The following is a 24,726-nucleotide window of genomic DNA, read 5'->3' on the forward strand; positions in this document are numbered from 1 at the left end:
TAAAATGGAAATTATTTAAAAATCATACAATGTGATTTTCTGGATTTTTGTTTTAGATTCCATCACTCGCAGTTGAAGAGTACCTATGATGGAAATTACAGACTTCTACGTGCTTTGCAAGTGGGAAAACCTGAAAAATCAGCAGTGTATCAAATACTTGTTCTCCCCACTGTATGTTCAGTGGACTAATACATTTAAAAATTAATAAAATCAATATTTACTCAAACTTAGCAACATTTTCCATCAAATAAATGCAAGGAAGCCTGACCATCAATTAACCATCAATTTATTAACAAACATGAAGTATAAATTATGTCAAGTACATGAACAAGCAAAGCATATTTGAAGAACTTTTTCTAAAACACTATAAATAAATGATGATTATTCTGTTAAAAAAGTTGGGATGTAGTTTTATTTACCTAGTTTTTATCTTGTTACTTCATTGGCTCAGTCTGGACAAGTTTAACAAAATATAATAGCCTGCACACAATTAGCTTTTTTTTTTGGGGGGCATTTATCATATTTTGGATAGGAGCCCTAAGTGATGTGTGCTTTTTGACTGCAGAGATACAGAAGGTCTTCATAACAAGCACACAATGACCATTCAACTACCTCACTTCTTCTGGGCATGAAAAATGTCCCTTCACAAAAACACTAATATGCATATATATTAAATATATTTGGGTAGCCCTCTTTTCCGGGGTTATTTCAAAAAATTTAAATCCATTAAAACCATTGCACACCACCCTAGCCTGCAGAGTGTGGTGTGTGTTCACAGTTTGGAGCTTTTAGCAGTGTTGCGCTGCTTGCGGAGGTCATTTTGTACAAAGCCAGCAAAGGCGTAATATCAGAGCTGGGTGTTCTTGTCAAAGTGCTCAGCCTTGCCTTTATTAATATGATCTTCATTCAACTCTAAGGCGCTATTTTCCACTTGAAAGCGCTTCTCTTTAGCTCCTTCTGCATAGATGTCTTCCAATGACGGAGATTCACTATCTGTTTCAGCTGATCCCAGACCACGTGACTTTATATAGGCTTGGTATCCTGTGGAGCGAAATGCAAAAATTGTGAATGATTCATTACCTCATCATAACCATTTCAATCACCAGACATTTATCTACCGGGTCGTTTTAAACTTGAAGACTAAAGTTGTAAAAGGTCCAATGAATAGTTGTACCACTGTTAACAAAAAGGAGGATTATCTTGTGAACCTCCCAAGACCACTGTCCTTGAACACAGTTTCTCAGTAAAATGTGTTTAATCCCTTTATCCCTTCCGGTCATGAATTGAAATTGCTTTAGCAGTGTTACATGTGTGAAAATACTGCTCAAGCCAGGAGCAGACAACCTTTCTAAGTTATGTTTTATACAGCTTTTGATGGCACATTTTATTGTATGAACCTTGATCATTGTCCTTGGGCTCACTTCCGCTAAGTGGCCTTGAAAATGTGCTGCATTGTTTTAAATACATATTTTATGTTAGAGCTGAGCAGTGATGACTTTGCATTAGGGGCATGCGGTTTCTCCATTTTCCATTTATGTATTTTCATACAAAGTTTGTATCTGTGCAATTGTGCGTATTGTCAAACTGTTGTCCAAATCTTTATAGTAGCGCTGTTTCTGTTTCCTGCTAAGTGTCTGTCCACATCCAGAACCGTGACTCTGTCAGTTCTTAATCAACAATTTTAACTGAATATCGTGAATTGGTCTATGGGGTAGTAATTACTGACCCTCAACAAAATTCACAATATTATTTACTGACCCTATTGCCTCTGCCTGAAGGGAAAAAAAATCCAGGCAAACGTATGATGGACGAGCAAAAAAAAAATAAAAATCTTAGCAACTGTGTTCTGCTCCATCTTGTTGCATCATTTGAAGGCTGTCAAGTTTTCATCCATCCATCAATCAATCAATCAATTATCTGTACCGCTTGTCCCCTCAGGGGGACACCCTGAACTGGTTGCCAGCCAATCGCAGGGCACATAGAGACAAACAACCATCCACGGTCGCACTCACCTACGGGCAATTTGGAGTGCTCAATCGGCCTACCAAGCATGTTTTTTGGGATATGGGAGGAATCCGGAGAACCCGGAGAAAACCCACGCAGGTACAGGGAGAACATGCAAACTCCACACAGGGAGGGCCGGAGGTGGAATCGAACCCGCACCCTCCGAACTGTAAGGCGGACGTGCTAAACAGTGCTCCACCGTACTCCACCGTACTGCCCTCATTCATTCATTCATTCGTTCGTTCATTCATTCATTCATTCATCTTCTGAACCGCTAATCCTCACAAAGGTCACGGGCGTGCTGGAACCTATCTCAGCAGTCTTTTCGGCAGTAGGCGTGGGACACACTGAACTGGTGGGGACACAGAGACAAACAACCAGTCGTACTCAAACTCACACCTACAGACCTAGGCCTAGCATGCGTGTTTTTTGTAATGTAGGAGGAAAACGGAGCACCCGATAGAAACCCATGCAGACACAGGTAGAACATACAAACTCCGCACTGCAAGGCTGGAGTCGGGATTTTGAATGATAATGAAATGACACATACCATTGTAGAAAGTATTCTAGTATTCCTAGTATGTAATCTAATTAGTTGTTGCTAAACCATTGTTTTCATATGGTTTTATATGGCAATGTGACTCAAAAATATTAAAATGATTTATGGTCTAAAATGGAATGATTAAAATAATGAGCCTGATGGAGGCACTCCTTAAAAGTTATTCTGAATTAAAAAAGGAGTTCACTCAGACAGATGATTAACAGACTCCTTTAGAGGCAGGGCTTGCCTCACACACTGCACTAAAAACAGTAGTCAACAGAAGGTGATGCTTGTTATGTGTTCACCCACATTTGGATAACTAATGTCACATAAGAAAATAGCACTGTATCACAAACTTAGTAGCTCACCTCCCACAAACATGACAGCCACCACGAGCTGAAAGATGCTGTAGATAAGGGGGAATGCAAACATGACCTCCAGCTCAGCTGGGCTGAAGGACAACTGAACAATGGTGCTACACAACTGGGAGTTCTGGAAACCAGTCTCCAAAGCAATTGTTCGACACCTTGGGTAATAAAATAAATCAGTATAACAGAATTACAACATGTACAAGCTGCGTAAAATTAAAGATTCTGTGATGACCACCGATTGATCTATTTAGTAAATACAGTACAGCATGATAACATATGTTTTAAACAGGTTAGTGCCACGTTGGCATCATTTTGAAACTGTTCCTATCATCAACTGGCATCTTACCTGTACCATGGTTGACCCACAAAGCGAGCCAGAAGGAAACCCAGCCCAAAACCAATAAAGGGGTAAATAGTTCCAATTATCCAAAGGGAAGGTGCGATGGTCCAAGAAGACTGGTAAAGAATCCCACCAACTACAGCAATGATAACAATGAGACCAAAACCTGTAATGGACCCAACCTGGACAGAATACACACATTATACCACAAATGTCACATAGATTTATTCGGACAAGAAGACAATTGATCAAATTCCTACCTTGAGGATCTTTTTAGCCAATTGGGGCCATCTGCGTTTAAAATACATCCCCACGGAGATCGGGACAAGGAGGGCCACAAGAGTGATACCTGAGGAAACCCAATTAATATGTCTTTTGAATCCTCTCAATATCTCTTGGACCAAAATATTTAACAAGGTTGACCCAGCATAAACAAATGAGTGAAATTTGTATAATTCCAATGCCTTATCCCAGGTTATAAATTTTTGATTTTTCTTCAGTTAGTTTTTATTTTATTTTGACGTGTTTAACTTTAGTTAGTTAGAACTAGTTTCTGGAGAAAGTTTATTCTTTTTTAGTGATTTTTATGTTTTTGAAAATGCTTCATTTTAGATATGTTTTTGTTAGTTTTAGTACTAGTTTTAGGTTTTTTATATTTGGAGTTTGTATCAAGTGCTTGATAACAAAAAGGTCAAAGGAATGCTTACGGTAATGTAACGTAAACTGCAATTCTCAAACTACTATTTGACCTTCCTTCTTTTGTACACACGTATCGCAATACTAAAATACGTACATTCAAAATAAACATTGAAAGCTCACCTATGACACTGTTTTTACTTATTACTATATTATTATTATTTTATAATTTTAAGAGAAGCGGGTAAGACATCACTATAAATATAGTTTTATAAACGTAAGATGTATTTTTTTTCCCAAAGCATTTTCCTAGTCTTCTCATGCACCCCCTCAAAAAAAACAACCCTGAAGTCTTTTGATATGTTTATGAGTAATCCACAAGATTTGAGTTGTATGTTTACCAATACTGTCATATGGGATTTGGATGGTGTCTGAAGAAGTCCAGATGGAGGTGTAAATAAGCAGACAGAGGGGCATCATTCCCAGAGCCAGGATGGAGGAACAGGCTGTCATACTGATACTGAAGAGAAGGAAATTAACAGCTAGCTTCAAGGTTCTCTGGTGACATTTTGTTATAGAAACACAAAATAATGACTGTGATTTGGCACAATAATCAATGCAATGAGAATGGGGTCACATGTTTGCATGTTACCATGCAGCAATGTACTTAAAGGTGATGTGTTTATTACATTAATTAAGCTACCATACTGTACCTTGCTTTATATTATTTAATGAACCAAATCACTTCTTACCTTAGATCCATATCTCCATCCAGCCAGTAGCAGATAATATTGGAACCGGAGCCTCCAGGGCAGCAACCCATGATAATGATGACAATGGCCTGAACAGGCAACACATTGAAGGCAATTGACAAAGCAAATGCGGTAAAAGGCATAATGCCAAATTGGCAAAGGAAACCAATAACGATGCCCCAGGGTCTCTTCAGGTGTCCCCAGAGTTTTTGTGCATCCACAGTGCAGCCCATAGAAAACATGACCATAGCCAGCATGATGGTGAGCACAGTGCTCAACACTAGACTCAGTGTTGCATTAAAGTCAGTGGTTGGAACAAGGCAGTTAGCACCAGAGCAGATTGTGGCTTCAGAGAGGCAGACAGCAAGTTCTGCAGTTGTTTCCTTGAACATAGACATATTGGAATTTTGATGCAAGACAAGCGTTATCCGTGGCCAGTCAACTTGGAAAAACACTGGATGCGTATCCTCAACAGCCCAGAATGCGTCGATTCTACTGGACTGAATCCTTTCCTATTCTGTTGGTTATCCAATAAAGGGACGGTTACCAACTGCCCAGGGCACTGCTCTTTATGTCCCGCTGTCAACTGCCAAATAGTAGTGGGAAGGAGAATTGTGTGGAAAAAAATTAACCATTGTTACGTTTTATGGGGTCAGTGAACAAAGCACGTGCATATAAAAGAATCATTTTTGAAATGTGATTGCACCATCCTTCTTTTAAATGATCTTTGGCCTCTTAAAACTTTATAGATCTTTAAACTATGAATCACCGTGTCCTGTGAATTTAAAAGAGATGATGCTGTGCTTGTCTTCAATAGAGTACACCTCATACTCACATACAAAGACCACTCATAAATTGTTTTATGGTGTTGTTAACTTACGTAAATTTAAAGTAGAATTTAAAATGCTCTGACATATAGAGTACATATAACAAAACTGGCAATCATAGGATCAAGCCTTTCAGTACAGAGGGTTCACGCAGTGCATGGCTGTGAATATGAAAACATGTTGGGCATGACGTAGACTACTGAGGTCTCACAGGTAAAGATGAATTTATTGTACTACAAATCATTTCCAATTGTATTTGAAATTTTGTTTGCAAGTAAAGTAAATGAATGGCATATTTAGCTTTAATGCCACTGTGACTCAGAAATCTGAAAATGATACCAAGTCTAAAATACAATGGTTGGAATGGTACCAACAGACCCAAATTTCCACTCGATGGAGGCGCTGCTTAACAGTTCTTCCTGAATTAAATTCTGTGACATGTTCACTCAGACAGATTCATTTAAAGGCAGGGCATGCCTCACACAATGCACTTCGAAAGTGAACCTCACCTCCCACAAACTGGGCGGTCACCACTAGCTGAAACATGCTGTAGAAAAGGGGAAATGCAAACATGAGCTCCAGCTCAGCTGGTCTGAAGGACAGCTGAACAATGGTGCGACACAACCGTCTCCAAAGCGATTGTTTGACACCTAGAAAAATAAAACAAAATAAAATAAAACAGAGTTATGGCATGAGCTGTAGAAAATTATAGATTTTGTGGTGACAAATTGTTAATATTCTTTAACAAATACAGTTAAGTATCATATACACGCCTTAAACAGGTTTGCACCACTATGGCAAAACTGAAATAAGATGGTTCCCAACAAAGGGCCTGACAAAGAAGAGTATGTAATGGAAGTCAACATTAAGTAAATAAACTCACATTAAAGTCCTTTAACCCAATGAGTGGTGCAAAAGCTCGGGGACCTGATCACTGCCCAAGAGAACGGCACTAAATCAGCTAGCTGATCATGTGGTACCGTACTGCAAGACAGGGGTGGGCAATTACATTTTTGAAGGTTCCATGTGAGAAACTGAAATGGCTGTCAAGGCTGGCCCACTCCAACGTGCTAATGTATATACAATAACATTTTGACTTCTCGTGTGGATTTTTGCACGTTTCTCCTGTGCCTGCATCAGTTTACTCACCCATTCCAAAGACGTGGATGTTAGGCCTATTCACCACTCCAAACACGTCCGTAGGTGTGATTGTGAGTGTGAATGGTTGTTTGTCTACTGGATGTGTGCCCTGCAATTGACTGGCAACCAGTTCAGGGTGCATTCAGCCTATTGCCCGAAGTCAGCTGCAAAAAGATGCTGAATGCCCGCGACCCTTGTGAGGATGAAATGTTCAGATAATGGATGGATGGACTATACCTGCATAAAGTATACCTTGATACCGGTACTGAAACAGCAACATTTTAAATATAAACACTTAGCATTGTAAGCTTTTTAAACTACCAACAAGTTATGTGAAGCAGAGGTGCAACTAGTGCAGGAGATCCCTGCATTTTGAATTGCTGTATTGAGTCAGCTTTATATTTTATTTATTTTTACTGCTTTTGTATTGCATTCTTGAATAATGCACCTGGCCTAATTAGTATGCTGATGTTTCACGTCTTTTTGTTTGAATTTCATTCACGAAGCACAGTTCACCAATAAAAACGTGGATTTCAAATCTTTCCTTCTACATGTATTCAACTGATTAGTCATACAATACAATTTTGTCTTTGAATTAAAATGTCTTTGTTCTGACAGAACCCCATTCTACTGTCCTTTTTGAACTCTGAACAGCTGTAATAATGTTGCTCACAGCAAAGGAGTGATGAAAGCGTAACATTTACTTAGGGCTTAACCCTAGCTATTATATACTGTACTTCAGCCCCGATTCACTCATTGAGTAACTCAAAGTATGGGTATTCAGAGATTACTTTGTGTAGTATGACAAATTGGGTAATGAAATAATTGATGTTGGTATCTGGCGACCAGTTCTGGGTGTAGTCTGCCTTTCGCCCGAAGTCAGCTGGGATAGACTCCAGTGCCCCCCGTGACCCTGGGCAGGGTAAGCGGTGTTGAAAATTGATGGTGGTATCTTAACACGTCTTATATAATCCTTATCTACTCCATCCGTTATCTTTCTCTACTTGTTCGTCATTAGGGATGTGTTCAATTTTAAGTATCTGTAATCTGCAGCTCTTAAATGCTTGTGAAGATATGTGTCAGGTCATGGCCAATTTCTAAAATGATCTGATTTTTAGATAACATTTTAATCATGTAAGAACACGATTACGCTTCACAAACCTTAAGGAATTAAGCCCACCTTCTAGATTGCCTTTTGTGAAGTCATAGCAATACCAGTGCAAAAGATTTTCATCATGTGACCTTGACCCCTTTAACAGTACTTTCTATAAAAAGTTATGATCGCAGTTAACTGCTGTTCGTGATTTTTATTTCCCTAACTTGTAACACTCTAGGTTGGATCAAGTTCTTGATTTTTACAAAATAACACATTTACATTTCTTTACATATTACCCGTATTGGCCCGAATATAAGACGACCCCCTCTTTTTCAAGACTGAAGTTTGAAAAAAGACTTTTTGAACACCAAATTTAATTTTTATACAGAAAATAATTACAGTACATCTGAAACAAATGATTATAACAATATATTCGGGAGAAAAAGCATGTTATTTTGCCTCATTCAAATCATGCAAAAACTGTCTATCACATCTTAATATCTGAACATTTAAATATGTAAACTAAAGTGCAAAAACATTTGCAAATGAATGGCTTCTGGTTTTTGAAATGTAAATAAACCAATCTACTGTGATAAAACAACAAAATTGCAATAACTGCATTAACCATCAAAGTGAAGTCTAACTGTAGTCTTGAAACAAATCTGAATAAGGGAAAACATTGCAATAAAATAATGGAAACTGCTACCGCTATTGTTGGGGAGCCTGAGCACTGTATAGGAGGTTGGCTCGGATGGTTATACTCTTTTTGCCCATGGGTGTCGGTCAGAACACAGGAGGGAAGACGTGGTTCAGTTTTGATTGCTTTACTGAATTATTGGCAAAAAATAATAACAAATAACCATAAATGAAATACTCTCGGCAACACACCAAACATAAGTCATCGAGACAACAAAATAAATTTGCTGGCGACCGTTAGTCGCCGTGCCGCCGCGTAACGGCTACTCGTACGATGCGAGGCAAACTTAAAGGAGCGCGCTGGAGCTGTCAATCAAACGGCGCGCATACGAAGCAAACCGCGATCGGACAAACGGCACAACAGTAGACAGTAGTAACAATGAAATGTATATACCGTAATTTTCGGAATAAAAGTCGCTCCGGAGTACAAGTCGCATCAGCCATAAAATGCCCAAAAAAGTGAAAAAAAACATATATAAGTCGCTCCGGAGTATAAGTCGCATTTTGGGGGGCAATTTATTCGACAAAATCCAACACCAAGACCAGACATGAACGAGCAACAACAGGCTGAACAATAGGTATGCTAACGTGACATAAACACAAACAAAGAGCTGAGAATGGGCCTGACGTAACATTCAGAGTTATTAAACAAAACTATTACATAAATAACACGTTTATAAAACCATCTGTGTCACTCCAATTCATTAAATCTATCGATCGTCCTTGGTCAACAATGGGTGCACGCCGCTGACGGGGCTTCCACAGGCCCATATAACGATATATAAATTAGATATCAAATAACTATTATATAAGCAATAATATTATCCAACCATCTGTGCACTCTAAATCATTAAATCCATCGATCAAATTCCTCGTCCTTTGTCAACAACGCCGCGCGTGCGCCCTGACGTCAGCCTCGTCGTTATTCCACAGATCTACTATATAACTAGATTGTAGCGTTAACAAAGTACAAGGAAAGACGTGGGTTTGGTAAACGGCTCTTTATTTAACAAAACAAACTTCCAGGCGTGTGGCGGTGTGGACTTCCAGCAACAGAGGTGGAAGAGAGATCCATAGAATAGGACCGGGCGTGCGTAAAAGCCATGACCGAGCCCCATCCACTGTCCCTGGACAGCCACCCGGCCGAGCGCCGGCCCCCGACTTCTATCCACGGAGGTGAAAGAGAGCTCCGTAGAGTAGGACCGGGTGTACGTAAAAGCCATAATAGTTTTTCAAACCTTCTGTGTCACTCCAAATCCTTAAATCCTTCAAACTCTTCGTCCTCCGTGTCACTTAGAAACAAAGCCGCTAATGATGCCGGTAGTACGTGGGGCCCTTCGTCATCTTCGTCATCCCGTGATCAATCTTGCCGCGCTGCTGACGTCACTTGAAATTCAAATTACAGTAATCCCTTGCTACATCGTGGTTCGTTTATCGCGGTTTCACTTTTTTTTTTTGAAAATTTTTGAAAAAAAAACACATATAAGTCGCTCCTTATTATAAGTCGCCCCCCCCACCCAAACTATGAAAAAAAACGCGACTTATAGTCAGAAAATTACGGTACTCACTTTGTGTCAAAGACGCACACGATCACAACAACATACTCAGTCGATACCAGCAACCTTCAACTTACCGCTGCGCACAAGTGAAAATGGGTATAATGTCTAGACCCCGAATATAAGACGACCCCCACTTTTTCAGTATTATTTCAATGCAAAAAACATAGTCTTATATTTGGACCAAAACGGTAATAGTACTATATACGTGTACATATGTACAATAACCTACTTGTGCTTTTCAAGTGTGATTTTTTATTCAATGAATCATCTATGAAACAGAAAATAATAACAACATGCAATATTTATTTTGCTCAGAATATTTAGTAGCTCATTCCAGAAGGATACTTTGGGTCTGCGATGTTTTTGTTAAAGAATTTCATCATTAAAAACACACGTATGTCTTCAAACCTGAAAAGACATTGCACAAGAGAGAGAGCAATAAAAAAAAAACTCAACTGAGACAAAGCTTGTGAAGAATCAGTTTTGAGAGGTGTCTGTTAACTGGATATTTCCTGTTATATGAGCAATGAAGCATCTCAGGATGTAGATCCCAGAAAATTTGAGGGAACTGCAGGAGGAAAAAGAAAACATGAAAGGTCAGCTAATAAAAATTACTAAAATGATTGCCCACATCTATTTTTATATGTATTATTAAAAATAATGACATACATTAACTTATCGGTTAATCATCAACTTTTAAATAATGGGGTGAATAAAGATTAATACACATTTATATGCATCTTACACTTCACAAAGACTGAGATGAGGATTCAAAACTTATGTAGACTATTTTATTTTTCGTTTTTGTTAAGATTTGTATCAAATTTTCTTTTTTGAAAAGGGTTCTTGGCAAAAGGGTATTGTGTGAAGCGTGTGAAGGGTGTGTGTGGTTTGTGGGGTGTGTCTGTGTGGTTCTGCAACAGACAGAAAAACGTCAACGCTCAACTTCTGACGTCACACAACACGAGTAGACCACACACATTACATAACTAACAGCGCGTAACGGTTCCGCTATACTAAATAACCATGAACGAAATACTCTCTGCAACATGCCAAACATAAGTCATCGAGACACCAAAATACATTTGCTGGCGACCGTTAGTTGCCGTGCCGCTGCGTAATGGCTACTCGTACAATGCGAGGCAAACTTAAAGGAGCGCGCCGGAGCTGTCAATCAAACGGTGACCACAAAGCAAACCGCGATTGGACAAACGGCACAACAGTGGACAGTAGTAACAATGAAATGTATATACAAGGGAGCCTCGGTTTTCGAACACAATCCGTTCCAGAAGGCTGTTCGAGAAGTGAATTGTTCAAATTCCGAATCATATTTTCCCATTACAAATACTGGAAAAAAAATTATTTCGTTCCAAGCCCCCAAAAAAAGAAAAACGCCTTTTTTAAGCATATTTTCATTTGCACATTATTGTCCAATCGCGCAACTGCAGCGCACAGCCGAAGGCGCTACCGTAGCGCGTCGCCGACCGCGCAACTGCATCGCGCTGGTTGCATTATTGTGACAGAGCCGTCGCTGAAATTTAGAAAATATTTTTAAAGTCCTGCTGTACTTTCCAAAATTTAAGTGGACATCAGTGCGCAGGGAGCTTAATTTTGTCCGATCGCGTAACTGCAGCGCACCGCCGAACGCGCAACCGTAGCGCGCCGCCGACCGCGGAACTGCACCGCGCTGGTCGCATTATTGTGACAGAGCCGTCGCTAAAATTTTGAAAATATTTTTAAAATCCTAATGTACTTTCCAAAATTTAAGTGGACCGCAGTGCGCAGGGAGCTTAATTTGGTCCGATCAGCAACCGCAGCGCGTCGGGCGCTCAGTGTCGCATTGCTTTAGGAGCGTCTTTGTGTTTTAGGACGGCTTTACTGCTCCCACTTGCTTCCTTTGGAGGCATGATTAGAGTTGATGCAATCCTCAGAGTAACGAGAACGTAATAACGAACGGAGTCAGTTGGCATGCGGGTCCTCTCGGCTCATCTCGCAAGGTTCGACAACCGAATTTCGTCCGACATCTGAAGCAAAAAAATCTCAAATTTTTTGTTCGAATACCGATTTGTTCGAGAACCGGGACATTCGAAAACCGAGGCTTCACTGTACTCACTTAGTGACAAAGACGCACACGATCACAGCAATGTACTCAGTCGATACCTGCAACCTTTAACTTACCGCTGCGCACAAGCTCCAACAATCGCGATAAGCTGAAGTAACTCAAGCGAGACGTAAGACGCGGTGACGTAACTTCGCTTTAAAGGTATCTGGCGCCATCTAGTGTTGTGAATGGTTATATTGTCTAGACCCCGAATCTAAGAAGACCCCCACTTTTTCAGTCTCATTTCAATGCAAAGAACATCGGCTTATATTCGGGCCAATACGGTATGTGCATTTATGGAGTACTTTGTGTAGTATGACACATGACTCCATCTTTGAGCCAGCCTTGCTCTCAGCTTGTTCTGCAAAGGCATCTGAAATGTGCCTCATAAGTATATCTCTTTGTCGATGCCATTTTAGAGGATCTTAAAGCTGTTTGCTTTGCACAAACCGATAGTATTTAATATATCAATCGCGGCGGAGGTGTTATCTATTATCGGTATCATTATCAGGCGGCACGGTAGCGCACTGGTTAGCACGTCCGCCTCACAGTTAGGAGGGCTACGGCCCTCCCTGTGTGGAGTTTGCATGTTCTCCCCGTGCCCGTGTGGGTTTTCTCCAGGCACCCCAGTTTCCCCCCACATCACAGAAACATGCTTGGTAGGTCGATTGAGCACTCCAAATTGCCCCTAGGTGTGAGTGCGGATGGTTGTTCATCTCTGTGTGCCCAGCGATTGGCTGGCAACCGCCTACTGCCCGATGACTGCTGGGATAGGCTCCAGCACGCCCGCAACCCCCGTGGGAACAAGCGGTATAGAAAATGGATGGATGGATAGGTTTCATTATCTACATACACCTAAATCTTGATTTTACGCGGACTTTGGGGTGCAGCATTTGGGAATCGCGTTAACCCCGAAAGCGCATTAAATAGAAAGTCTTGTTTTTTAGAAAGGCATGTTTTTAGGCAGCTGAAGGGATACTTTAAGTTAGGTCAGGCATGTTATAGAGGCTTTGCAGCTGACGTCATCAAGCTACCCACATTAGCTTGGCGGCCATCTTGGCGGTCAACTTTTCAGTGCCGGTCAACGACTCACACACGCTTTCTTGTTATATCTGCTGCTATTTGAGCTTAAAAATGCCGGATACCTGCTGTGCTGTTGGGTGTAGCAATAGACGAGGCGATAAACCAAATCTTAGCTTCTATAGATTTCCGGCGAACATGAAAAAACGTGATAAATGGATCGCGGATATTCGTCGTGAACGATGGAAACCTACGATTTACACAAGGATATGCAATGAGGACTTCATATCAGGTATGTAAACAAACTATTCACCCCTGATTTGTTTCACAAAATGTGAAATAATACAATATGGGATGATACAAATATGATTGTTGAAAATGCTGGGTGCATTTTTAGAAAGGCAGCAAGAGCAGCAAGGCAGGGAATGGGATGATTTCTTCAGTTCACCCCCCCGTTTTTATTTTGTGTTTATTTTTTCATGATGCTTCATCTGATTGGCTTGAAAACGTTATCAATGTAAATATTGAACTTCATATTGGAATTGAACAATTAATTCTCGAGTGAATGCATTAGGAAATTTCCCCAAAAAGTATTATGAACCTTGTGAAACAATTTTTTTTTTAATGTAGCATTTTTTAACAAGAGGGTTTTTGTTACTTCATTTGGCACAAGGTAAAATCTACATTGGTAAAGTTTTCAAGCCATTGGCACAAGGTTAAAATTTTTATTGGTTAAGTTTTCAAGCCAATCAGATGTGGCATCATGCAAAAATAAACAAAAAATAAAAATGGTAGCAACTTGAACAGACAGGTACAGTATCTGAATGATTTCACTCTATTCAGTTTTTTAATATGTCAAGTTATGAAATGCCATTACAAAACAAATCGACGAGGTAATTATAAATATCTGGATATGAGAGTTCAGGCAGGTCGGCTGTTGCAAAATGCTCGGGCGATTTTAGCATGCGTCTCGGTAAAAGGTACGGATCCGTTGTGCCAACAAGGTTCAACTTCTCTCTGTAACGTTTCTTGGATTCTTCATCCAAATGCCCAACTTCGTTGGATAGCAAATCAGCCATAATTCGGATGAAATCGGTGAAAATGTAGCGCAGAAATCAAACAATCTATACAAACACGTAGGAACGAGCTGACGAGTTGACCGCCAAGATGGCGGCATAACACAAAATCACGTGATAAAACCACGTGACTGCAAAGCCTCTATAGGGCATTAGGATTCGTTGGCCTCAACAACAACAAAATACAAAAGGTGACACTCACCTGACCAAAAAGGGCTGGGGGAAGCAGCTCGAGGTCTGTGTTGTAATCACATTTTGAAAATTCATAAGGTTTTTCAGTAGTGAGCTACGACCACATTTGTCAATCTTAGTCACCACCATCTGCAAAAACAATGTTTCTAAGGTTATTAAAACTATGTGAATCATGTCTCATTGTTGTCTGCAGGATAGTTAGGAGTAAATTGAACCAACAACACCCCCCTCCCCACCCCCCACCCCCAAAAAAAACTTGTAGTATGATGTTTTCACTTGCTAAGGTTACCCGAAAGCTCTTTTGTCAAAGCCTTAAAAATACTAACACATTTTGTGAACAAGTGTGGGTGCTTTACTAAATTGTTACACTTGTCAGAGGTCTGCAGTATTTACATATCTTAGCGGTCACATTTATACAATTCTGTAACGACATAAGAAATGTGTCTGACTTCATAAGACCAAGTCGGGTTGTTGTGATGCGTCTAGTGTGTTGGTGGAGTGCCCAGTGCATGTCACTTCTCACTGTCAACCCTCACCGCTGGCTAGCAGTATGCGAACGGGAGAACCAAGTGCGTAAGTCTCTCCCTGCCAGTACATAGCCTCTCTAACAGCAAGCCCTATGTAGTGCCGCCACGCGGCAACACATGGTAACTGGGTTCAACACGGACCCAGGCTAAACTACAAGGGACTCGGAGGAGGTTTGGCCCCTAGACGTGCGGCACGCAGGCCCACCGGTGTGTGGACACGCCCTGGTGCCCACGAACCAGCCCCCAACTATGGGTTAAATAGTACCACTGCCCAGTGGGCTCCTCAGGAGAGGAATGGGCTAAGGGAGTCAAACCCTACAGAAAATCAATTTCCCCTTGGGTTGGTGTCAGGAAGGGCACCCGACTGTAAAAGGTTTTGCTCCAAAATATTCTCAGTATGGCTAGACAAACACAGGAGAGGTGGGGTACAGCCTTAAGTACTCCGTGGGAATCTTCATCAGCCTACGACAAAAAGAATGATGGAGAAGGAGGCCAAACCGCAGGTAGATTATATGACGGCCCTCAGCCCGATGGACTGTGGGGAGGCCTGAACCGGAATATAGAGGGGCAGGAGGCACGTGTTAGGGTGGCTACATGGAATATCGGTAGCATTTCGCGCCGATTGGGGGAGGTGGTTGAGGCTCTACACAGGAGAAGGGTGGATGTCTGCTGTGTCCAGGAGTCGAGATGGAAGGGTGGAAGTGCAAGGATGCTGGGTGCATTCGGCAGAAGGTACAAGTTCTTCTGGCAAGGCTGCAATGAAGGGACTGGTGGTGTCGGAGTACTTATCGCCGAAAAGTGGATAGATCAAGTGCTAAGCATTAGCAGGGTAAATGAGCGGATCATCTTTGTGAAGTTGATTGTTGGGAAGCGCCTGACAAACGTAATTTCAATATATACCCCTCAAGTTGGCAGAAGTCAGGATGAGAAGGATGCGTTCTGGGACAAGGCCATCATGGTGCTGTCAGGGATCCCCCAGAATGAGGTTATAATTCTGGGAGGTGATCTGAATGGACATGTGGGGAGGGAGTCAGATGGCTTTGAGGGGGTACATGGGGGACAGGGGTACGGCATGCGGAACGCAGAGGGAGAGAGGATCCTGGAGTTCGGCGACGCACTGGAGCTGGTGCTGTGCAACACGCTTTTCAATAAGGACGAAGCCAAATTAGTAACATACAGTTCGGGTGGCTGCAAGAGCACAATAGATTACATCATGGTCAGAAAGGAGGACCGAGTCCTGGTCAGGGATGCCAAGGCAATCCCCGGAGAAGAGTGTGTGTCTCAGCATCGCCTAGTCATCGGAGACCTAACTCTGCGAATCAAGAAGGTGGGGGCTAAGAAGCATCCTCCCAAGTTGAAGGTGTGGAAGCTACATAGCGCAGGGAATAAAAACGAGTTTAGGGAGAAGATTGAGCATATAGCAGAAGAAGTGGAGGAGATGATGGAGTCGGGTGGTGTGGATGGCAAGTGGCAGGCAATGAAGAAGGTTCTGCTTGAAGCTACAGAGGAGGTGTGCGGATGGTCAAAGGGTAAAGCAAGACAAAGAGAGACATGGTGGTGGAATGACAGCGTCGAAAGAGCGGTGAACGAGAAGAGGAGGTGCCATAAAGTATGGAAGAAATCTAAAAGGGAGGCAGACCGAGCGCGGTATGTAGAGGCAAAGAGGGCGTCACGGACAGCAGTGTGGGAGGCCCAAGAGACCAACAGGAAAGAATTTGCAAGTGAATTGGAGAGTGAGAGAGGACAAAAGAGCTTCTTCAAGATAGCGAAGCAAATGGTTAAGGAGAGGCGTATTGTGACCGGTGCAAACTGTGTGAAGGATGAGGATGGCAACATCGTGACAGACAACAGAGGAGTGAAGGAAGTATGGCGAAGGTACATGGAGAAGCTGCTGAATGTGGAAAATGACTGGGATGGAGAGGTCGGATGCGACGAAGTGGAGGGTGAATGTTGCCTGATCACGTGAACAGAAGTGGGGAAAACCATGAAGGCCATGAAGGATGGAAAGGCAGCTGGACCATCTGGAGTGGTGGCAGAGATGCTAAAGGCAGCGGGAGACGTCGGTGTGCAGTGGATGACTGACCTGTGTAACAGTGTCATCGCTGAGGGGCACATTCCAGAGGACTGGACAAAAAGCGTCCTGGTGCCTCTATTCAAAGGGAAGGGGGACCCACTCGCATGCGGGTCATACAGGGCAATAAACCTGCTGGAGCATGGAATGAAGCTGTTAGAGAGGGTGTTGGAAAGGAGGGTGAGGTCACGGGTAGAGGTGGACGAGATGCAGTATGGCTTCATGCCCGGTAAAGGTACAACAGACGCAATTTTTGTCATCCAACAGATGCAAGAGAAACACCAGGAGAAGAGGAAGAGGTTGTACTTCGCTTTTGTTGACCTGGAAAAAGCGTTCGACAGGGTGCCAAGGGAGGTGGTGAGGTGGGCATGGAAGAGGGACTGGTTAAGGCTGTGATGGCTCTCTACTGCAGAGCGTGCACAGCTGTTAGAACAGGAGTTGGCGACAGTAATGGGTTTGAAGTAAGGGTAGGGGTGCACCAGGGATCAGTGCTCAGCCCATTACTGTTTGCTATCGTGATGGATGTGGTATTGAGGGAAGTGAGGGGTGGACTACCATGGGAGCTGCTCTACGCGGATGACCTGGTATTGATGGCTCACAGTCGAGAAGACCTAGCTAGGAAGCTAGCGGGCTGGAAGACATGCCTGGAAGTGAAAGGAATGAAGGTGAATGCGGCAAAATCCTAGGTCATGGTCGGTGGTGCTGGCCTGGGAGTGGAACCGCAGTCAGGAGCATGGCCATGTGGAGTTTGCGGGAAGGGAGTGCAAGCTAACTCTATCCGGTGCAAGGGTTGTCAGAGATGGGTACACCGGAGATGCAGCGGAGTAAAAGGCAGCCTACTAGCTGCAAGTGAGACCTTCCAATGCAAGCGGTGCAGGGGAGAAGTTGCCCAAGCAGACCCAGCTGAGCAAGAGGGGCTCGTGGTAGATGGGGAGATGTACGAGGTGGTGGACAGCTTCTGCTACCTTGGAGACATGCTTAACGCTGATGGGGGGGTGGACCTAGCAATGACCACAAGGGTGAGAAGCGGGTGGAAGAAATTCAGGGAACTCATGCCCTTCTTAACATCTAAGGCCCCATCCCTGATGATGAGAGGCCAAGTGTACTCAGCCTGCATCAGTATGACGTACGGAAGTGAGGCATGGGCCCTGAAAACAGAACATGAAGACAAACTAAACAGAGCAGAAATGAGGATGATCAGATGGATGTGTGGTGTGTCAATGAGGGAGGAAAAGACCAGTGCAGAGCTGAGAAAGAAGATGGGAGTGGAGGCCATAGTGGATGTGGTGAGGAGAGGCAGACTGCGATGGTACGGACATGTAGTGAGGAAGGACGACAACGACTGGGTGAAGAAAGTTATGTCGTGTAATGTAGAGGGAACAAGACCCAGTGGCCGACCTATAAAGACCTGGCAGACGACCGTGGCAGCCGACATGAAGGCACTCGGCATCAACCATGAGATGGCCATGGACCGTTCCCGGTGGAAGAAAGCCAGATCGAGAATCCAGTCCAACCCAGCGGCGCCTGGAAAGCGGACTTTAAACCGATGATGATGATGATGATGTAACGACACAAGAAGAAACTAACAAAATCGTTGAAAGAACTGAGCAGTTGAGGGACATAAAGGGTTATAAGGGAGAATTTCATGTGCATATGTCTGCGAGTGTAAGAGAAAGAAAGCCAGCTAAAATGCAGGTGGATCTATAGAAAATTCTCATTTCAAGAAACTGTGTATTCAAGACTCATTACATGCCAAGTAAATCATCTAAAGCATTTTTTACGTGCATGGTAATTCAGTATCTGAAAATATTCTCATAGTTCATCAAATCGGTTCAAAGAATGAAAAATATGATCATCTATCCTAAGGCATTCCTTTGTTAACGCTACCGCATTAATTTGGCATTGGCCTCAAATGTACATTGCTAAAGGGGCTAGCTAAAGGTCACTGAAATGTCATCTGGCAACAGCAATGAGAATGATGGCTTTCTTCATATTTTTAATCAACGGAGATTGTGGTTTCTCCCCAACCCTTGTGAGGTTAAGCAGTATAGGGTTGTTCCATGCCAAACCACCCTGTGGGTTTAACCAAGCAGTTTAATTTTAATGAAACTTAAATTTTAATATCAATACAAAAAGGGGTGTGGCCACCTTCATCTGAACTCTTCTATCTCAGGAACTTTTGATTCAAAATCTGCCATCATTTGGAAGGTTGGTGCATATTTTTGTAACTTTGCCTTTTGATGTATCATTAGAGATTGAAATGAACTTTGTGGATCATATGGTTTTAAGAAAGTTTTTCAAAAAATGTAATCTCTCGTGTTCTCGAAAACATATACAAGTTTCAGAGATGTAACTTCAGAATAAGGCTTACTTGTATTTCTCACTTAAAAAAAAGAATATTCATCTTACCACATATGGACTTCTCGTCTCTTCACACATCTCAAGGGCAATGTGATCAGTCTTTTGCAGTCCAACACTGCCATCCACCAACAAGAATGTCCTCACAAGACTGCAAGGAACCAAGGATACAAAGCCAATGGCTAGAAGGTCACGTGATTTGGAGGAACCCTAAAATTACATCAGATAATCTGGAAAAAGGTGCTTCCACTGTCTGACATTACTGGATAAATATCAATGTTTTGGGAAATTATGACTTTCAGTTCAGAAGAACACAAAATTATCAGTTCATCCTCACGTTCTGCATGAGCCTGATAATTGGATTAGGTGTGTTTAACGAGGGCAACTTGGAAAAGATGTAGGAATGCGGCCCCCGAGGACTGGAGTTTGAGATCCCTGGTTTAGAGGCTGTTATTTCTGCAAAAGGAGGATCTACTAAATATTGATGTCATTTTTCTGTTGGAGTGCCCAGATTTATCCACCTGCCTACTTTTGTTTAAGTAATGATTGCACACTTTCTGTAAATCCTAGAAACTTCATTTCTCTTCTCAAATATCACTGTGTTTGTCTGCTATATGATATATTTAACTGAAATTGCTGATCCGAACAACCAAGGATTTATAAAGGAAAATCTTGAAAATGATTAGGGGTGCCCAAACTTTTGCATACGACTGTAAATGTAAACTGACTTCGATGTAGGGTGGAGCATTCACGGTGACAAACGGGGAATGGACCCCTTAGCTGCCCAACAAGGATCTACTTCGGCTGCCTAAAAACATTTCTTTCTAAAAAAAAAAAAACAAGACTTTTCATGTATATGTGTTTTCGGGGTTAACGCGATTCCCAAATTCTGGACCCCAAAGTCCGAATAAAATCAAGCTTTAGCCGTATATGGCTTTGAGGTGCATGTCTTTAGACTATTATGTGCAGAAATGCACGTTGTGTCGTCATCTTGACAATGTTGAGGAATTGTATTTGTGTACGAGTGTTTTCCCCCCCGAACTACTACTTCACATAATTCTTTGTATCACATAGCTTCCCCAAGTAGCAAAGTTAATATCTCACTTCTTTCTTGAGTAGAGATATGGTTCGACCATAACCACGAAATCGCTAGGTGCTCGATGTCCATAACCTGGCATGTCCACGATGGTGAAAGCCCTGCCCACCCTAAAGAAATTCATCTTTTTTGTGTGACCCTACAATGGAATAGAAAACAAACATTAACTCTGACTTACATCATTTAACATGGGACTGACTTGAGTACATCTTCATTAGAAGAGACATACGATACAATACATCTTTAGCTATATAGCGCGTACACAACGGCTATTGCCATAAAAAGCTTTACAAAAAAATTATGTAAAAAAGTCATGTCATTTACCTGCCTCAATAATTACAATGATTTAGCTTTGTGATACTGTTAAGAACAGCAATTCATTTCCAATTCAAAAACAAATTGTAACATATCTAAATGCCAGATGTTGTGATATACGTATAATAATGAGACCAGGCTGAATTACTTCAAAACATGTTCTATCTGCATACAAATGCAGCTGCAGACATGCAAACAGAGATGAATCATATATAATTTAGGTTGGAGAGCATGAAATATAGCGAATTAAAAAAAGGAAATTGGCTTTTTCAAAACATGAAAGTATAGCTATTTCAATAAATGCAATTTGCTTCTCTTCTCCCATGTGTGTATAAGGTATGTTTACAGAAAGATCATGCACATCCATGTCAGTTATGACTACTCACAGGGGTTTTGGAGATTCTGACTTCCACATTGGGACTCAAGGAAAAAAGAGATTTGATAAGAGATGACTTTCCCACATTGCTTCGGCCAATGAAACACACCTGGGGATACACACCAACACCATGAAACATGAAGGAGGCTCTGTAAGGTTCTGGGACTGTCAACTACATCTGGCACTGTATCTTGAATATGTGCAGAGGACAATGTGTGCAATAATAATAATAATTATTATTATTATGTGTGCAATGAAATCTCAAGACTATTTAGGAAACCTGAAGAGAAATGTGCTGCCCAGTGTCAGTAAGATACTGAAGGCCACAGTCGCAGGGCATTAATCTAACAAATGGATAATGACCCAAAACACACATCTTAAAACCACCTAAGGCTAAGAGCATAACATTGCAATATTCTGGAGTATCCCTATTCGCCCTGATCTAAATCCTTTTGAACATCAGTGGAAGGAGGTGAAACATTCAATCTGGACAAAGCACCCATTAAACCTGAGACAACTGCCAATCTCGCATCAATAAGCTACATGGGCAAATGGGAACAGAGTGTATTTTGTGTATTTGGATTACACATTTTATCTTGTTACTTATGATCGTATTAGTATTGTTTCACATTTCACATGTCTATGTTTGATGTTTTGTCTATAGTTTGTATACATCATATTGTAAAGTTTGTGGTACATTTCCCACCCTTCTGAAAACTTGTTAGATCTTATTTGCTGTCCAACAATTTAGTGACACAAGGGCAATATCAAAATGGATAGGACAAGATGGAGAGCAAACTGTAAAAGGCTTTGTAGTGTGACGAAGGCATTCTACTGACCTCTGGTTGTTTCAGTGCAGGTGAGTGGTCCATCCTCTCTGCTGACATATAATAATCAATTTTATGAGAAGGTGATGGGCAGAAGAGCCTCTCAGCTTTTAGAACATCATCAACACAGGGATGAAAGAGTTGGAACTGTGTTCTATCCACAGAGCTGAACGTAAATTCAAAACAGATATTGATGTCTGTACAATAGACAAGTTAAACGATAGAGTGTGACATTAAAAAAAAGATACCTCTCCAGGTACTCCTCTATATCTGTAAAAGGGTAAAGCAAGCGTTTGACTTTGTTTGGGAATAGAACTCTAGCCTCTTGTAGCGAGGCTAACTTGTGAACTGTCTGTCGAGGCCAAGTACACAATTGAGCCCAAGGTCGAAGCCACTGTCGAGGTTGCAGAGAGAGCATCTTTCCTTGTGTTAAAGGTCTGTTTTGAAGTAAACAGGGAGGAGACACAAACGGAACGAAATTAGTATGGCGGAATCTAAGCTTTAAATTGATTTGAGTAAAATATTGGAATTGATAAACCAAATAAAAAGGTCTGATTTGAAAACGTTGTATGTATTCGTAAATATTAAATCGTGTCTTGATTAAAATATATTTAATTTAATATAGTGTTGCTCAAGTTATGCTTTACTGCAAATGTAACAACTGCGAAACAATAAGAGTAATAGGAAACACGACATAATCTTATTACTCACCCTTATGTCTGCATTGTTTGCAATATGTTACAAAAATAATAAACAGTAAGACTAAAATAAGCCTTATCAATCAAAACTACCGTAAAGACTCTCATCTATATTGCGTGCGTCTCAAAATAAGTCCGTCTGAAACATCAAGCAGTTCAGGAGACGTTCCTGCGCTTTCGTGCAAAAAATAGAAAACTCGACATTTTGGGCTTGTTTGTTGGTACCAATACAGAATGTGCGTGTGCTCCGCATATGCTTGTTTTCCTATGTTGCTGTTAACGCTTCATTCTTTTCCTTTGATTGTAACGAAGAAATAGCATTTTATGATTCAGATCAGGGATAAAGTGCAATTTAAATGCTGATGGGAGCCATAATTTTTCATCTGTGCTACCAGGAGGCCACATTGACGGTGGTGGAGCCTCATTAATTGACAACACAAATTTCAATGCATGTATAAAATATCCACTATTCTAAATTTCAAATCTAACAACAAAAGGTTTGAAGCAAACAACAAAATAACCACTGACTGTATTTTCTCTCTCTACTGCAAATGACTCTTTTGTATTAAAATTGCCATTCAAGAAGGGCACAAAACAGCTGAACAGCAAACCAACATTAATTGGAAGAACTCATTTTGTACAATCCTTCCCCGCAAAAATCAACTCTCTCAAATTATTGTTTAGGCTCTGTTTGTCCCGCATAACATTCTTAATCCTCAAAAAAAAAAAATATTAGGCCTAATCATGTTGTAGTATGGACCCCTTCACGGTGGGGTTTCCACCTGTGTCTGACAAAAATCCTGTAAATTTTCACCATCGAATCGACCTTTTTATTAACTATAGGCCAATATCAAATCTACCATTCCTGGGGAAAATCATTGAAAAGGTTGTTTTCCAGCAAATCCATGCTTTTATGATGCAAAACAATCTTTTCAACATATTTCAGTCTGGATTTTGGCCACACCACAGCACTGAGACTGTACTTTTAAAAGTCTTAAATGACATTCATCTAAATAATGATGCAGGCAAATCCTCTGTCCTGGTATTACTGGATCTCAGTGCTGCTTTTGATACAGTTGATCATAACATACTACTCAGCAGATTGGAAAAGTGGGTGGGATTTACCGGCACTGTGCTACAATGGTTCAAATCTTACTTACAAGATAGAGACTTTTTTGTGTCAATGGGAAACCGTGAGTCTGAGAGAACTAAGATCACATGTGGGGTTCCCCAACGCTCCATTCTAGGACCGCATCACATGACCACAGTCCCCTACTCGCACTGGGTAACTGTATTCATCAAATCAATAAGTGGATGTGCCAGAATGTCCTCCAGCTAAATGCAGAAAAGACAGAGGTGATAATTTTTGGACCTAAAAATGAAAAGGAAAAGATCACCGCTCACCTTTGGTCTATGTCATTGACAGCTACAAATCAAGCCAGAAATCTTGGTGTAATTATTGACTCAGACCTGAACTTCAACAGCCATCTTAAGTTTATCACTAAATCTGCCTATTACCACCTGAAAAACATAACTAGAATTAAGGGGTTTCTGTCTCAACAAGATATGGAAAAACTTATTCATGCATTCATTTTTAGTAGGGTAGATTATTGTAATGGCATCTTTACAGGCCTTAACAAAAAATCCATCAGCCAGCTGCAGCTGATCCAGAATGCTGCTGCCAGAGTCCTCACAAAGACCAGGAAACTGGACCATATTACACCGGTCATTAGATCGCTACATTGGCTTCCTGTGAGTCAAAGGATAGATTTTAAAATCCTACTGCTGGTCAAGAAAACGCTGAATGGTCTCGGACCAAAATACATGCTTGATCTACTTGTTCCTTATGAAGCATCCAGACCTCTCAGGTCATCTGGAACTGGCTTGTTGTGTGTCCCAAGAACAAGAACCAAGCAAGGAGAAGCAGCATTCAGTTATTATGCTCCTCACCTGTGGAACAAACTTCCCATAGATCTGACGTCTGTTCAAACTGTCAGCTCCTTTAAATCAGGGCTAAAAACGTTACTGTTTACCGCAGCGTATTCTTAAATTAAATCCTCTCTTTCTAATTTTTTATTCTTGATTTTGTATGGATTCAGAAAATGGA

At 41.4% G+C, this 24,726-nt stretch overlaps 2 protein-coding genes across 2 annotated transcripts; both read right to left on the reverse strand.

Annotated features, from left to right (window-relative positions):
- Positions 1-264: 264 nt before the first annotated feature.
- On the reverse strand, positions 265-7,080 carry slc10a2 (solute carrier family 10 member 2). Its single transcript, XM_037239344.1, has 6 exons — positions 4,645-7,080; positions 4,294-4,412; positions 3,517-3,605; positions 3,263-3,438; positions 2,914-3,071; positions 265-1,041 (listed from the first exon to the last, which is right to left on the reverse strand). The coding sequence occupies exons 1-6, from the start codon at positions 5,040-5,042 to the stop codon at positions 848-850; spliced, it is 1,134 nt and encodes a 377-aa protein (XP_037095239.1). The 5' UTR covers positions 5,043-7,080; the 3' UTR covers positions 265-847.
- Positions 7,081-10,191: 3,111 nt separating this feature from the next.
- On the reverse strand, positions 10,192-22,771 carry gtpbp8 (GTP binding protein 8 (putative)). Its single transcript, XM_037239355.1, has 8 exons — positions 22,633-22,771; positions 22,170-22,358; positions 21,934-22,087; positions 21,105-21,203; positions 20,412-20,542; positions 19,359-19,458; positions 14,362-14,480; positions 10,192-10,530 (listed from the first exon to the last, which is right to left on the reverse strand). Exons 2-8 carry the CDS (start codon positions 22,337-22,339, stop codon positions 10,440-10,442), a joined length of 864 nt encoding a protein of 287 aa, XP_037095250.1. The 5' UTR covers positions 22,340-22,358; positions 22,633-22,771; the 3' UTR covers positions 10,192-10,439.
- Between the last annotated feature and the right edge of the window lie 1,955 nt (positions 22,772-24,726).

Source organism: Syngnathus acus, chromosome 21, assembly GCF_901709675.1.
Source record: "Syngnathus acus chromosome 21, fSynAcu1.2, whole genome shotgun sequence".
Lineage (NCBI taxonomy): Eukaryota > Metazoa > Chordata > Actinopteri > Syngnathiformes > Syngnathidae > Syngnathus > Syngnathus acus.

Bases quoted from the DNA above. Each gene is read 5' to 3' on its own strand.
- slc10a2 (XM_037239344.1), bottom strand. From the start codon at position 5,042: ATGTCTATGTTCAAGGAAACAACTGCAGAACTTGCTGTCTGCCTCTCT. The intron at 3,606-4,293 runs GTAAACATACAA...GGGTTTCCTCAG, and splicing joins AATCCCATATGACAGTATTG to GTATCACTCTTGTGGCCCTC. The intron at 1,042-2,913 runs GTGAGCTACTAA...TTCGCTCCACAG, and splicing joins GGCTGTCATGTTTGTGGGAG to GATACCAAGCCTATATAAAG.
- gtpbp8 (XM_037239355.1), bottom strand. From the start codon at position 22,339: ATGCTCTCTCTGCAACCTCGACAGTGGCTTCGACCTTGGGCTCAATTG. The intron at 20,543-21,104 runs GTGAGTAGTCAT...ATTCCATTGTAG, and splicing joins TCAGAATCTCCAAAACCCCT to GGTCACACAAAAAAGATGAA. The intron at 14,481-19,358 runs GTAAGATGAATA...TTGTTTTTGCAG, and splicing joins AGACGAGAAGTCCATATGTG to ATGGTGGTGACTAAGATTGA.